The following is a 16,397-nucleotide window of genomic DNA, read 5'->3' as shown; positions in this document are numbered from 1 at the left end:
ATGGGTCCATGCAGTGACTCACAACATCTGGCAGCTTTCCTAAATCCATCAGCTCTGTTTTCAGACCTTAGCATCCCTCAGCTGGCGAGGTGGAAAGTGCTTTTCCCAAACTTTGACCAACTGTAGTGTGAGAAATATGTGAGGACACGAGGCTGAGGGGGGATTTAACTGAGGTGGATAAATTAATGAGGGGTCCGAATAGGGTGGGTATTTCCATTAACAGAGCAGTCAATAACCAGGGTGTACAGATTTAAAGTAATTGGCAGGAGAATTCAAGGGGAGTTATGGAATAATTTTTTCACCCAAAGGATGGTGGAGGTCTGAAACTCTCTGTATGAAAGAGTGGTAGAGGCAGAAACTCTCTTCACATTAAAAGAAAGTTTGAATTTGCAATTGAGGTGAAGTAACCTACAGGGCTATGGACCAAGAGCTGGAAGGTGAGGTTACACTGGATAGCTGCTTTCCAACTGGCATTGAGACAAGGATGGCCCCCTTCTGTGCCATAAACCTCTCCATGTTTCTAGGATAGTGGGTGGGCCAAGCGCCTGCTTCACGGAGAATTTGGGATATAATGTGTGGTACGTGTAGGGTGGCTCAGGAGGAACAGGACACTTTGAACCTCCAGTTTGCAAAGATCCTCATCACTCAGATTTCCTCACCTCACGTCCGCGTGTGTTTTAGTTTATTGATAAAGATCGATTACTGTGATTAGTAAACAACTCTGCCATTGTATCATGCGAGTTCGAGGATGGTAGGAGGTGAATTCGATGGAATCTGATCTTGCAACATCTACGTTCTGTCAAATGTGAATTGGAATCTTAAGGGAAAGAAAATGCTGCAATGAGTTGTGGTGATTTGGAATGCTCTGTCCGGCTGGCTGGTGGGGGTGGGGGGGAGATGGAAGCAGATTGAATAGTAACTTTCAAAAGGGAATTGGATAAATACTTGAAAAAGGAAAAAATTGCAGGGCCTTGAACAAAGACCAGGGGCAGTGGAACTAATTGGATAGCTCCTTCAATGAGCCGACACTGGCATGATGGGCTGAATGGCCTCGTTCTGTGTTGTGTTATTTTATGCTCCTGTGTAAGGGAGACCAAAAACAAAACAGGACATTCTAATTAAACACAATGAGGATAAACATTGGGTGAAGTTTCATATCAAAACGACTGCATGGACCCCTCTCCGCCATGTTCTCCCATCAGCTTTGTTGAGATTGTTTGCTACAAACTAAACCTCAATTCTGTCCCATCCATGAAACTGTTCCCATTTCCACTTACTTTGATCAGACATTCTTATAATTTTCATAAAACAGAAAGTGTATCAAAGACACAAGAGGTAGAATATATCAAGAGGGAAGGCAGGACTCAGCAGAAGCTCTTTGTTGATGCTGACATACCCCATTGCGAAGCATATAATAATCTAGGGTGCGGCCAGACTCCAGCCAAATCCCCTTCCTTGGATCATCATCCGACAGGAACAATCCAAAATCAACGGCTGAAAAACAGGAATGAGCAGAAATTGTTCTCTGATGAATCAGCTTGGACTTGTATCCAAAAATTAGTGGCAGCTCACTCAAAGATGAAAATGTCAAATGTGAAAAACACCTCTGAATTTGTACAATCCCACTTATTATCCCGGCACCAATCTTATTACAAAATGCAGTTCCAGTTATAATATAGCTCAGAACTGACAGTCAGTCTGCCCTCCTCTCTTTCTCCCCTCTCCTCCCTACATTCCCAACCCCTCCCTGCACCTCCCGATACCCTCCCCTCTACCCCCTTCCCCTCTCCTCTCCTGCCCACTCCTCCTTTCCCTACACCTGCCCACTCCTCTTCATTGCACTCTCCTCTACTCCCATCACCCCAGTCCTCCTTTTCCCGCTTCCTCCTCACATCTCACCATTGGCATCTCCGCCCCTCCCCACCTTCTCCCTCTCCTCCAAGCCTCACTCCTCCCCTACCCTTTCCCTCTGCCCTCCCAGCCTGCCCTTTCCTCCACCCCATCCTCCCCTGAGGCCCTTCCTGGTTTCTGGCCTGTGTCTTTGGGCCTCACTGGCAATGGGATGTCTGTTCAGGGAGAAATTCTGTTGTCTCTCCTTTGCTGGCTCTTCAGTCAGAAAATATCATTTGGAGCCAAGATTAGTCAAGCTCCCCCACATCAAGTGGAAGGGTCCTATTAAAATAGGGACATGTTCTGGGATTTGGGGCCTATAATTCACTTCCTCTCCTCCCCTGCCCTGTGTGGCCTTCAGTTGGCAGAATTCCTCAGAGTTGTCCTTGAGTATGGGTTCAGGTTGTGAGCCTTGACAATTATTAGTGAATAATGCTCTAAGATATCTAGGTTCAACTCGATGACAATTAATTCACTCAAAGCTACTTGTCTCAGTTTGTACCATTTATCTTAATGCTGATCTACATTGACCGTAGGCCATCAACGTCTCAATTTTAAATTTCTCATCCTCGTCTTCAAATTCCTGCATGACCTCACACCAAGCTAATCTCTGGAATCTCCTCCAGTCCCATAACTCGGAGATACCTGCAATCCTTCAATTCTGGCCTCTTGAGCATCCTCAGCTTCCTTTGTTCCATCATTGGTGGCCATGTCCGAAGCTGCCTGGGCCCCAACTTCTGGAATCCCTTCCCTAAACCTCTACCCGTCTCTCTCCTTCTTCAAGATGTTCCTTAAAAACTACTTCCACCCTGTCCTAATACAGTCCTCATCTGGCATGTGGCTCGGTCTCAAACGTTGTTTGCTGATTCTCCTGTGAAGTGTCTGGGAACATGTTACGGCATTAAAAGCTCATGTATAATGTAGGTTGTTGTTCTAGTGATGAATAGGTAAACACTTCCACTTTTGCTTCGACATGTTATACTATGGAGTTTCTTTATTAAACTGAGACTGAGTAAGAATCAGCAAAGGCATTTCTGCAGGAAAGGAAAGGAAATGATAAGGTTCCGTACCCTCACCTTGTCCAAACTGAGCCTCGGGCACACGCTCTCGAATTATGCGACAGGCATCGTAAATCACCAAGGAAGGTTCGAATTGCATGGTCTTGACGACATTGCACTGGCGGACACAAATCTTCAGTGACAGGGCCACCATGGTGCCAAGCAAACACAAACTGGCCCCTCACCACACCTGGGGGAACAAACCAAGAGAGTTCCTTCATTGTACAACTACAAATGCATTAAAAATTCAATCACAGGATGTGGGCTTCATTGGCTAGACCAGCATTCATTGCTCATCCCTAACTGCCCTTGTGAAGGTGGTGGTGAGCTGCCTTCTTGAGCCGCTGCAGTTCATGTGCTGTAGGTACACCCACAGTGCTGTTAGGGAGGGAGTTCCAGGGTTTTGACCCAGCGACAGTGAAGGAACGGCGATATATTTCCAAGTCAGATGGTGAGTGGCTTGGAGGGGAACTTCCAGGTGGGGGTGGTTCCCATATCTATCTTCCCATTTACCATGAGCAGCCCATCCCCACCCTGTACCATTATAAAAGCTCATGGTTCCTACACCAAAACTCCTGTGGCATTCAGGCTGAATTCTGCGACCTTGAGGCGAGGGGACAGGAAGGGAGTTTTACCGAGGACCTTGCCTGGTGACTAGCAGAGCTGGGAGGCCTCAGGAGGTCGAACTGAGCGAGGCCATAAAGAGAATAGCAAACAAGGCTCGAGTGTTGTGAGGGCCATCGGGATGGGGCTGACAACTAAATAGAACTCTGTAGGACTGGGCCCAAGGACTTGTCACAAGATTCCCTCTTGAACATCAGTCATCAGACTGGTCAATATCTGACACAGTGCCTTTAATAAAACAGCAAGCGATGCCAAATGCAATGAATAATGTTGATACATAATGATGCACAAAGACAGAGGGAATCAGGCTCACCGCACAGTCAGGAATATTACATGCAAACTGCCAACGTCTATTGTCTGCATTAATCAAATCAGCTCAGCAAGTAGCAAAAATTAAAAAGCGCTTGATGCTGTATGAGAACTCAGACAGAGTGGAGTGAAGGATGCTGAATCAGCGGTCTCCATCGCTATAGATCATTTATAGATAGGAGCTGCGGTCAACACCAGCATCACACTCAATCACACAGCGACTGCTTCAATCAGCTAGTAAATGCTGTGACTGATTCACAATTGGTTGGATTAGTGTTTGTGTGAATGAGATGTGCTGGGGGTGAATGGTTCAAAAACAGGGTCAGAAATTATTTTCATTCTCGATTCGAGTCCAGTAAAACAGGATGAACATTGAGCCGGGATTGAATTCACTTTACACAAAACCTTCCAAAATGAATGTAAAGCAGTGCACAACCAGCTTGCTCAGCAGAGAGCACTCTCAACTCTGGGTCAGAAGGTTGTGGGTTCAGGGCTCTCTGCAGACTTCAGCACATAATCCAGGCTGACACTGCCAATGCAGTACTGAGGGAGCGCTGCACTGTCGGAGGGTCAGCGCTGAAGGAGTGCTGCACTGTCAGAGGGTCAGTGCTGAGGGAGCACTGCACTGTCGGAGGGTCAGTGCTGAGGGAGCGCTGCACTGTCGGAGGGTCAGTGCTGAAGGAGTGCTGCACTGTCAGAGGGTCAGTGCTGAGGGAGCGCTGCACTGTCGGAGGGTCAGTGCTGAGGGAGTGCTGCACTGTCGGAGGGTCAGTGCTGAGGGAGCGCTGCACTGTCGGAGGGTCAGTGCTGAGGGAGCGCTGCACTGACGGAGGGTCAGTGCTGAGGGAGCGCTGCACTGTCAGAGGGTCAGTGCTGAGGGAGCGCTGCACTGTCGGAGGGTCAGTGCTGAGGTAGCGCTGCTCTGTCGGAGGGTCAGTGCTGAGGGAGCGCTGCTCTGTCGGAGGGTCAGTACTGAGAGAGCACTGCATTGTCGGAGATGCCATCTTTCAAATCCAACATTAAACCAATACCCCATCTACCCTCTAAGGTGGAGGTGGACATAAAATATTCCAGAGCCATTATTTCAAACAAGAGCAGGGGAATTCTCCCCGATATCCTAGCCAATATTTAATTATTCAATTAACATCTAAACCTGATTATCTTGTCGTGACCTCAGTGCTGTCTGTGGGAGCTTGCTGTGTGCAAATTGGCTGCCATGTTTCCTTCATTTCAAAGTACTTCATTGGCTGTGAAAAGCTTTTGGATCCCTGGAGGTCAGAAAATGTGTTATAGAATAGTAAATCTGCCTTTTTTTTGACCCAGCTGAAAGCATACATTTCACTTGCATTCATTCAATACATCAGCAATTTTCAGGCTGAGTTAAAAACAGGACAATCGAGACATTTCCCGTCTCCTTTAAGATGGTGTTTACTGCATGTCAGAGAGCAGCCATGGTGATAATTACCCGCTCCATACCACACTGTGCGCTGGATCTTACAGTTTCCAGCAGGCTGAGGGGGACAGCACATGAAGGACATGACCCACTCGCTCCCGACTCCATCATTTCAACACAACCAATTTTTCCTTCCTTTATTCGTTCTTGGGATATGGGCGTCGCTATCACGGCCAGCATCTGACCAAGTCAAAACATGGCCGATAATGACCTCCATTGACTATTCAGCCTCGTATTCTCCCGGTGGGAACAGAGGTGTCATGCTGAGTTCCAGCAGAGCAGAAGAATCTCCTCTGACACCTATCCCCATTCTAGAAACGGCCCTATCCTATGATTGGAAAAGGGGACGACATCAACACTTGGGGTGGCCGGGACTTATATCTGGCAATAGTCAGACTTCTAATTGCTTGAATGCTACAAGGATTCTCCAACAATCAATGGGGAGATCCTCTGTTACACTCTCAGACAGACAGGCCTCTGATGAAATGTATTAACACTATATAGAGTGATGTAGCTCCCCCTCACTATCTGGATCCTGGGAAGGACTGAAGAATTCATAAGTAAAGGAGATGAGCATGCACCAGCCTAGTGCAAATGCTCACTGTGGGCCCCCAACATGTTACCAGGCTATGATTTGAAATACTTGAATATGGTGTCAAACCCACACATGTCTGACTGTAGACAGACGGGTATTTGCAATTGATAATATAAAACAGTTGCTACAACAATCAGGGATCGGTTATGGTCAATTGGAACATTTGACTGGTTCTGATCATGGCTCCTGCCTGACTTGGGCCCATGTGCAGTTCCACTAAGTTGCATCGCCCCAACTGCAGCAACACTGGATCTGAAATAAAAGCAAAATACTGCGAACGCTGGAGATCAGAAATAGAATCAGAAAATGCCGGAAAAATTCAGCAGGTCTGGCAGCAACTGCGGAGAGAGAAACAAGAGTGTTGGAAATGTTAACACTATTTCTGCTGAGTTTTTCTGGATCTAAAACTGGCTGCAAAGTGTGAAAAACAGAGAAGCGGTGAATAATTTCAGGGGAATTGTAACTGGCTGGTATGGGCAGAAAAGTAGGACCTCATCTTCCTGGATCCCCAGGGACAGGGCCATTTTATTCCTGTTTCCTGAGCATCTGCAGCACAAGGTGGTCGGAGATGTTGAAACAGCCAGGGACTCAAGGTGGGCGAGTCAATAGCGTCCCTGATGTTGTATCCTCTGTCAAAGCCTTGACCTCGTGCCTCTTAAATGCATGCCAGCATTGACAGGAAGGCAGGCTGAAGCCTTGGTTCAACCAGTAAACACCCAAGTCAATCAGTGCCAAGTCAGAGGCTAACTCTAGCTGTTGATGGCCATTTCCTCGCAGACTGTTGTGTAAGGCCTTAGAGTCTCTCACCACCTCACTGACCCACATGAAGCATTTAAACTGCTGTATCTGAATCAAGGTGCCACTGAACACTAAACTCCAAGTTTGGCTTCTGCTGAGATGGAAACTGAAGTGAGTTTGATCCCAAGGTTTCCTTGCAGGGTTAGATCGGGGACAGCAGCAGCTTGTTGGGGGGCCCAAAGTATGGAATCGTTTGTGTTTAAATCCCTGGGAACCCAAGTGGTGGTTGCTTAACACCAAAGATAACTGAGGCGGACCAACAACCCAACTGACAGCAGAATCTAAAACCCGAATTGGAACAGAGATCGGGTTCTGAGTGCAGTGTTGCAGGTGAACCAGAAGCTGACAACCCATTGCATTCCCGGCTGAGAGTGATTCCTAACTTGGAACGTAGAAAAAACTGATTCCAAGCCCTCTCACATATTCAAACACGCCCAGTTATAGCACACTCCCAAAAGAGACGCTGATTTTATTATTTGCACAATCTTTAATAACTGACTCAATTTGCCCTTCCCTGCTCCAAATCTATTGGCAGCGTGAATTTAGATTTTCTAAGTAAAGCACAATTTAAAAAAAAACACTAGATTTAAAACTTGAACTTCAGGCAAACTAAAAAAAAACATACAAAAGAGCGGCTCCCCTGTGAATAATTCCACAGGCATTATTGGATGAGCTTATTCGCCTTCTAGCATCCTGGTTGTCACATAATATGATAAGAATGGAGCTATTGGCCAATCACTGCAAACCATCTCTATTGACCAATCACTGCGAACCATCTCTATTAACCAATCACTGCAAACCATCTCTATTAACCAATCACTGCGAACCATCTCTATTAACCAATCACTGCGAACCATCTCTATTAACCAATCACTGCGAACCATCTCTACCGATGACACACACGAGAGGAGAGTTTTTCACCAAGTCGTGGACACTCCAGGGACCTTTAGAAATGACAAGAGGACTCGGATGCAGCTGCCCCCATTTCCGACAGATCCAATTTGTGCCGGGGTGGTACAGGGAGAGTGGGGAGGGGTGGGGGTGGGGGTGGTGGTGGGGGGAAGGACGTCACTCCCACACGTGGAACACCTGAACTCAACAGGGTCATTTGAATTCAGTGATGAGTTCAAACAGACTCCACTTTCACTGGAGCAAGGGCCTTATCCCACAGCGTGTGAGTTAAAAATATTTACAGCAGTCGGAAATACTCATGAAAAATGGATAAAGTCTGTAGAACTGTCAACCTGTCAAGTTATTTAAATGGCCATCCCTTTAAAAATTGAAGAAAAAAATTGCCTGCCTGTGTCTGAGAGAGTTGAAAAAAAATCTGTTCTAGCAGTTTCAATATCTGTTTGTTGACATGACCCTAAGAGCTATCATTACAGCATTATTAATGCTTGGCTGCTTTCCACAATCTATCATTATCACAATGGGGTCTGTAAATTCAAAGTTTGATTGACAGCTCAAAGATATTAAAGGATTAGCTGTTTCTGATGTGGGATTATGAATACAAATGTGTGTTTTTATAAGGTATTAAGTACTTGAGGGGATTTAAATGTATTAAATGAACTTCCATGAACTGGGGCAGTATTTTTTATATAGTGAACTTTGTAATAGGTATTTAAATCTTCATTTTATTTCATCTCAGCCCTGCTCCTAGTCTGCCTATGGTGGATACTAGCTGAGTTGTCCTGGAGGGTGTCAGGGAAAGGAGTGGTGGATGGAGGGCATGGATTAGCATGAGTTGGCACTGAGTGGGCATAGGGGCTATAAGGGGCTATGGGGCTGGGTGGGGGCATGGTTAGGCATGTATGGGCATGAGGAGTGCGTGGGAGGGTGAGGGGTGTGAGGGGTGAGGGCTAGAGGGCCTAATGTTTAACAAAACAACTGGGACAAAGTTACAGAGGACCAAGGCCACCCTGGCTCTCAGCAGCCCTTGTTGCCACCTCCGATGTACATCTGGAGGCAGCGGGCCCAAGTCCATCCTGCAGCTGTCCCTCAGAGCGAACCTCATACCATTCAGGGCACTTTGTCCCCCTGAGGCAAGTGCACCGAGCCAGGAACTTTTCCAACTCAAGCTATCCATCTTGGGAGTGAAAATCAGGCTCAAGGGGAGGAAATCCCCCAGCGGTGGAGAGCTTTGGGAACCACAGACCCAACTTCCTCCCTAACACACAACTACACTCATCACATCATGTCACAAGTGATTCACAAACTCAATCCCAAAATAATAACTGAAAGAAATCCATTTAAATTGCATTAGGATGAATCAATACTTCCACCATCTCTCTCAGAGCCTGTTCTATAGAATGACCACTCAGTCATTGAAATCTCATTTCTGTCCATCGGTCTTGAATTCAAGTCCAGGCTGTCTCTTCTGGTTCTACCGCTCCGGACAAAGTGAAACTACACCTCATGGTCGATGTTATCCAGGCACTTTAGAATCTGAGAAACAGCAATCATATCACCCTCAACTTTCTCTCTCTCAGTGAGAACATAGAAACATAGGAAATAGGAGCAGGAGTGGGTCATTCAGTCCTTCAAGCCTGTTCCGCCATTTAATATCATGTCTGAACCTCTATCTCAACGCCGTACTCCTGCTCTCGCCCCATACCCCTTGACACCTCTAGAGTCCAGAAATCTTTTTCCTTCTTAAATACATTCAGTGACTTGGCCTCCACATCCCTCTCTGGTAGAGAATTGCATGGGTTCACTATCCTCTGAGTTAAGCAGTTTCTCCTCATCTCATCCCTAAAGGGCCTACCCCGTATCCTGAGACTGTGACCCCTTGTTCTAGACGCCTCTCCAGCCAGAGGAAATATCATCCCTGTATCCAGTCTGACCATCCCTGTCAGAATTTTATACGTGTCCAATACACATCACACCTCAAAATCCCATCCCTCCAGACCCTCAATCATTCTGATCACTCTCGTCTGTAATAAACCTGTTGTTCTTGGTGAAAAGAACTGTTCTCAGTTTTCTAAGAGAGGTGGCACCAATGATTTATAAAGTGGCAGAGTTACCTCATGATTTTGGCTCAATATTGACCTTTAAATACCTTCCAGCATCTGCTGTTTTAGTGACTGTTACTGAGCTATGATAACTCTTATTTATTGTCAGTCAGGCCCCCCCACCCCCTCCCCATCAGATCACTGTCATATTCCATGCATGTAACTTTTCTCTGTGTAACGATCGCTGGTATTTAGAGCAGTAACCCAGCTTCCTGTTAGAGATTTGATCCAACCTATCAACCCCTGCAAGACACAGATCACACAAGACATTGGTCAGCCTTCTTGCACCAATGCAAGCCCAGATCTAATGGATTTTTATCATTCCCATGTTGCTTTAGTAACATTCATACTTTGTTTGTCACCCACCATTGCAACTAGACTTATTCCTTTAATCCTACGAGGACACTGTAACTCCAGCTATTATGTACAGAAAGGACAGGTTATTAACTGGCACTTCATAATTCATGGGCCACGATATTAACAATGTGCCTTAACCAGAAGGTGATTGGCCAAAAAACAAGAGGCGCCATCAGAGAAAATGTTTTTCTTATATATAAAGCAACAAGTAGTTAAGATTTGGAATACACTGCCTGATCGATTCATGTATAAACAGTCAATCCTTCAAAATGGAATTGGATATATACTTGAAGGAGAAAAGAAGTGCAGGGAACTGGGGAAAGAGCCAGAAGTAGAATCGGCCGAATAGCTCTTCAAAAGAGCCAATGTAGACTTGATGGGCTGAATGGTCTTTGATGCTGCATGTCCAAGATAATCTACCTACCTCTCAGCCTCTACGATTTGGCTGAACAGGAGCCCTTATGATTTTCAGGATCAGTACATTACAGATTGTATTTATCATGTATTTAGTTAAGTGACTTGGTATTTTTTCCTAAAGAACAGACGGTCAGTTAAAATACAGGTCTCCCCCATTTAAAGCATTTTCATTTTATGTTAGGAAACAGATAGTTTCACTAAGTTATATGTGTATTTGGGTGTGTTAAACATAAGGTATATCTTTAATATTTAAGTTTGATTTGTATTTCTGTATTTAAGGAAAGAAGTTGAGTTCTAGTTTCACTTTAAAAGGTGCCTGTGTTCTAATGAGAGTTTTACGACTCTTGAAAGAAACAAGGTTAGAAAAAGCTGTGCTGTTGCTGAGCAACCGGAGGCCCCACAGAGATTGAAATGTGGTTTGAGTTCAGTTGGAAGCAGCTGCCTGAGAGACTGGACAGCAGAGGGACAGATAAGAAGTTAAAGCCAGGATTCCAGAGAGGCTGAATACTGGGAGGGAACGGCAGAGAGAGCAGATTTCCCAAAAGAACTGAAAGATTCCAAGGCCAAGGAGTGAGACAGAAAGGAGGCATCCCAAGAAGACCTTCTAGTCAAAGGAAGAACAACAGGCCATATGAAAAGATCCTGTTCTGTGGAAGTGACAGTAAGGCGCGGACAGGAAAGCTCCAAGTTTCAAGCTGAGAGGGAGAAAGCTGCAGGAAGCAGATTTAAAGTGATAGAGGCTTGCAAGAGGCCAGAAGGTCCAGGGAGACAGCTGAAGGTCTGTAACTCTTTACCAAGGGCATGTGAAGCAGTGGTGTTCTGTTAGCACAGCTGCATCAGTGAGAGAGAGTGAGTGGAAGAAAGCCTGAATGCACATGGTGACCCAGGGGAGAGGAACATCAGAAAGAGAGCTGGAAACCCTGGAGGTGAACCTTGCAGAAGGCGTCTGAGAGAAAGTGTCGGTTTGGGAGAAGATTCAGAAGCGAGGTCTTGGGGAGTGGAGGTTGGAAACTCTCATGTGAGTTCAGTGACACTGATTAGCTCACGGTGTGACACGGAGTTGATGAGGGATCCATATCATCTGTCTGGGTGGCACCTGTCACTTGGTTTCAGAGTGTGGTGTGCCTGATCACAGTTAGGATCTATCAAGCTAGAATCCACCCTGAGTTCTGGCTTGTCCAGTCTAAACATCAGCTGGGATCATAACATTTAGCACAGTTTGTAAACGGGAGAGGTTCCCGAGCGCCGCTGCCGCCACTTTCATTTTAGCGCAGTTACTGCGTGTGCTTAGTCTTTTCTTTAAAAAAAACAACCACCGCTTCCCTCTCCCTCCCCTCCCTCCCTCCCCTCCCCTCACCTCCCCTCCCGCTCACCGCCTCATGGCCCCTCCCACCCATTCCTCCCACTCATCGCATCTCAGCGCCTCCTGTGAACCGCCTGTCCAGCCTGCCACCCCTCTGGCCCCTCATGCTCAACACCCCTCCTGACCCCCCTGCCCACTGCCTCTCCCAATCCTCTCCAACCTGCCACCCCTCCCGGTCCTCCCACCCACCTCCTCCCTCGCTCAGCCTCTCAAAACTCCCGCCCACCTCCTCTCCAACCCGCCACCCCTCCCAATCCTCCCACCCACCTCCTCTCCCGCTCAGCCTCTCAAAACTCCCACCCACCTCCTCTCTCGCCACCCCTCCCAATCCTCCCACCCACCTCCTCTCCCACTCAGCCTCTCAAAACTCCCACCCACCTCCTCTCTCGCCACCCCTCCCAATCCTCCCGCCCACCTCCTCTCCTACTCAGCCTCTCAAAACTCCCACCCACCTCCTCTCCCACTCAGCCTCTCAAAACTCCCACCCACCTCCTCTTTCACTCAGCCCTCAAAACTCCCACCCACCTCCTCTCCCACTCAGCCTCTCAAAACTCCCGCCCCCCTCCTCTCCCACTCAGAGCCTCAAAACTCCCACCCACCTCCTCTCCCACTCAGCCTCTCAAAACTCCCGCCCCCCTCCTCTCCCACTCATAGCCTCAAAACTCCCACCCACCTCCTCTCCCACTCAGCCTCTCAAAACTCCCACCCACCTCCTCTCTCACTCAGCCTCTCAAAACTCCCACCCGCCTCCTCTCCCACTCAGCCTCTCAAAACTCCCGCCCACCTCCTCTCTCACTCAGCCTCTCAAAACTCGCAACCACCTCCTCTCCCACTCAGCCTCTCAAAACTCCCGCCCCCCTCCTCTCCCACTCAGCCTCTCAAAACTCCCACCCACCTCCTCTCTCACTCAGCCTCTCAAAACTCCCACCCACCTCCTCTCCCACTCAGCCTCTCAAAACTCCCGCCCCCCTCCTCTCCCACTCAGCCTCTCAAAACTCCCACCCACCTCCTCTCTCACTCAGCCTCTCAAAACTCCCACCCACCTCCTCTCCCACTCAGCCTCTCAAAACTCGCACCCACCTCCTCTCTCACCGTCCCTCTCAAAACTCCCACTCGCCACCTCTCCCGCCCACCGCCTCTCATCCCCCTCCTGCCCACCTCCTCTCCTGCCCATTGCCCCTCCTGAAGCTCCCAGCTGCCACCTCTCTATCACCTGATCACTCGCTGTGAGTGAGGAAGTGAGCAACATGGGAGGTGAGGGAGAGAGAGGGAGAGGGAGGGAGAGGGAGTGAGTGGGAGGAAAGTGGCAAGTGGGAGGATCAGGTGAGGCAGTGAGCTGGGAGCAGGGTCTTAATCAAAAGAGTTACTGTGATTAAAAGTTAATAAACTAATGAGTGTTATTAATTAATAAGAGTTAATAAGGGGTTTTTGGGCCAGGTATGTTTAGAGCAAGCAATAGGCTTTTAATGTAAAAATTACAGGTCAGGAACATAACTCACACTTATTACAAGTTTACTTCTGGCATATTAATTTTAATTGAGCGCAGTTTAACATCTCACCCATAGGATGACAGTGCAGCACTCCCTCGGACTGGTCAGCCTGGCGTAGGTGCTCGAGATTCTGGAGTGGGACTTGAACCCACGTCTCTTGACTCAGAGGCAAGAGTGCTACCAACTGTACCACAGCTGACACCTCAAGAGTCAACACTTTCACTTGCAAATGAACAAATGAGCAAGATTCCAGAGGACGAGGGATGCCTGAGAGTGACCACTAGCAGAAGATGATGTCCTGAGAAGGAATGACACTGTTCCAACATAACAGGTGAAACCGTGATGATATGGGGTAAATAGTCATCAGTCATTGTGCAAAGGTTTCATCATTTACTGCCCTCGTCTTGCACCTGGATATCATTGGCTGGCTCTGCCCCTAGGGCCCGTTTCATTGGTTGGTTCTGCCTCTAGGGCCCGTTTCATTGGTTGGTTCTGCCTCTAGGGCCTGTTTCATTGGTTGGTTCTGCCTCTAGGGCCCGTTTCATTGGTTGGTTCTGCCTCTAGGGCCCGTTTCATTGGTTGGTTCTGCCTCTAGGGCCTGTTTCATTGGTTGGTTCTGCCTCTAGGGCCTGTTTCATTGGTTGGTTCTACCTCTAGGGCCTGTTTCATTGGTTGGTTCTAGCTCTAGGGCCTGTTTCATTGGTTGGTTTTGCCTCTATCCTTAAATACAGTCGAAGGGTTTAAAAACAGTTCCTCATAAGGTGTCAACAAAATGTGCCAAAAATCTCTCATCACAAGTATTCTCATGAGCTAAACCAAGCCACCAGTATATTCAGAGGAACATATGTTTAGGATGCAGAAATCAATTTCATTCAAACACACTTCATCCAATAAGAGGAGAGGAAAACAGTCCAAGAGATTGAGGTCAAAGGAAGCAGCTAAGTTATAACTGTAATCTGTAACAAGACAACTATCTATGTCTATTACAGGGTACACCTATCTATAGTCTGTTACAGGGTACACCTATCTATAGTCTGTTACAGGGTACACCTATCTATAGTCTATTACAGAGTACAGCTATCTATAGTCTGTTACAGAGTACAGCTATCTATAGTCTGTTACAGGGTACACCTATCTATAGTCTATTACAGAGTACAGCTATCTATAGTCTGTTACAGAGTACAGCTATCTATAGTCTGTTACAGAGTACAGCTATCTATAGTCTATTACAGAGTACAGCTATCTATAGTCTGTTACAGAGTACAGCTATCTATAGTCTGTTACAGAGTACAGCTATCTATAGTCTGTTACAGGGTACACCTATCTATAGTCTATTACAGAGTACAGTTATCCATAGTCTGTTACAGAGTACAGCTATCTGTAGATGTGAGTGACTGCCCTTGACATCAAGGCAGCATTTGACTGAGTGAGGCATCAATGAGCCCTAGCAAAACTGGAGTCAATGGGAATCAGGGGGAAAACTCTCCGGTGGTTGGAGTCATACCTAGCACAAAGGAAGATGGTTCTGGTTGTTGGAGGTCAGTCATCTCAGTTCTAGGACATCACTGCAGGAGTTCCTCAGGGTAGTGTCCTCGGCCCAACCACCTTCAGCTGCTTCATCAATAACCTTCCTTCCATCATAAGGTCAGAAGTGGGGATGTTCGCTGATGATTGCACAATGTTCAGCACCATTCACGACTCCTCAGATACTGAATCAGTCCATGTCCAAATGCAGCAAGACCTGGACAATATCCAGGCTTGGGCTGACAAGTGGCAAGTAACATTCACACCACACAAGTGTCAGGCAATGATCATCTCCAACAAGAGAGAATCCAACCATCGCCCCTTGACATTCAATGGCATTACCATCACTGAATCCCCCACTATCAACATCCTGGGGGGTTACCATTGACCAGAAACTGAACTGGGCTAGGCACATAGATATTGCAAGAGCAGGTCAGAGGCTAGGAATCCTGTGGCGAGTAACTCACCTCCTGACTCCCCAGAGCCTGTCCACCATCTACAAGGCTCAAAGTCAGGGGTGTGATGGAATACTCCCCACTTGTCTGGATGAGTGCAGCTCCCACAACACTCAAGAAGCTCAACACCATCCAGGACAAAGCAGCCCGCTTGATTGACACCTCATCCACAAACATTCACTCCCTCCACCACCAACGCACAGTGACAGCAGTGTGTACCATCTACAAGATGCACTGCAGGAACTCACCAAGGCTCCTTAGACAGCACCTTCCAAACCCACGACCGCTACCATCTAGAAGGACAAGGGCAGCAAAAACATGGAAACACCACCACCTGGAAGTTCCCCTCCAAGTCACTCACCATCCTGACTTGGAAATATATCATCATTCCTGCACTGTCACTGGGTAAAAATCCTGGAACTCCCTCCCTAACAGCACTGTGGGTGTACCTACACCACATGGACTGCAGTGAACAAAGAAGAACAAAGAAAAGTACAGCACAGGAACAGGCCCTTCGGCCCTCCAAGCCTGCACCGATCATATTGCCCATCAACTAAAAGATTTTGCACTTCCAGGGTCCGTATCCCTCTATTCCCATCCTATTCATGTATTTGTCAAGCTGCCTCTTAAACACCACTATCGTACCTGCTTCCACCACCTCCTCTGGCAGTGAATTCCAGACACTCACTACCCTCTGCGTAAAAAACTTGCCCCGCACATCTCCTCTATAGTTTTCTCCTCTCACCTTAAATCTATGTCCCCTAGTAATTGACTCTTCCACCCTGGGAAAAAGCTTCTGACTATCTATTCTGTCCATGCCATTCATAATTTTGTAAACTTCTATCAAGTCGCCCCTCAAACTCCGTCGCTCTAGTGAGAACAATCCGAGTTTCTCCAACCTCTCCTCATAGCTAATAACCTCCAGACCAGGCAGCATCCTGGTAAACCTCCTCTGCACCCTCTCCAACGCCTCCATATCCTTCTGGTAATGTAGTGACCAGAATTGCACGCAATATTCCAAGGGTAGCCTAACCAAGGTTCTATACAGCTGCA

The 16,397-nt window shown here is 47.3% G+C and overlaps 1 protein-coding gene across 5 annotated transcripts in view; it reads right to left on the bottom strand.

Moving 5' to 3' along the window:
* The window catches only part of LOC144670145 (talin-2), a 345,177-nt gene that overhangs the window by 212,440 nt on the left and 116,340 nt on the right, over positions 1–16,397 (bottom strand). For all 5 annotated transcript variants that reach the window (XR_013573826.1, XM_078532616.1, XM_078532619.1 and 2 more), the window contains 2 exons: positions 2,967–3,138; positions 1,397–1,494 (listed from right to left, as the gene is read on the bottom strand). Coding sequence is in view for 4 of the 5 variants with exons in the window: in XM_078532616.1 (XP_078388742.1) it covers positions 1,397–1,494; positions 2,967–3,102 (234 nt within the window). In the remaining variant the exon portion in view is untranslated. The remainder of the gene's footprint in view (positions 1–1,396; positions 1,495–2,966; positions 3,139–16,397) is intronic.

This window comes from Cetorhinus maximus, chromosome 30, assembly GCF_964194155.1.
Source record: "Cetorhinus maximus chromosome 30, sCetMax3.hap1.1, whole genome shotgun sequence".
In the NCBI taxonomy this organism is placed as follows: Eukaryota; Metazoa; Chordata; class Chondrichthyes; order Lamniformes; family Cetorhinidae; genus Cetorhinus; species Cetorhinus maximus.
The sequence above is the reverse complement of the archived record's forward strand: the minus strand, read 5'-3'. Positions and strand labels throughout refer to the sequence as shown.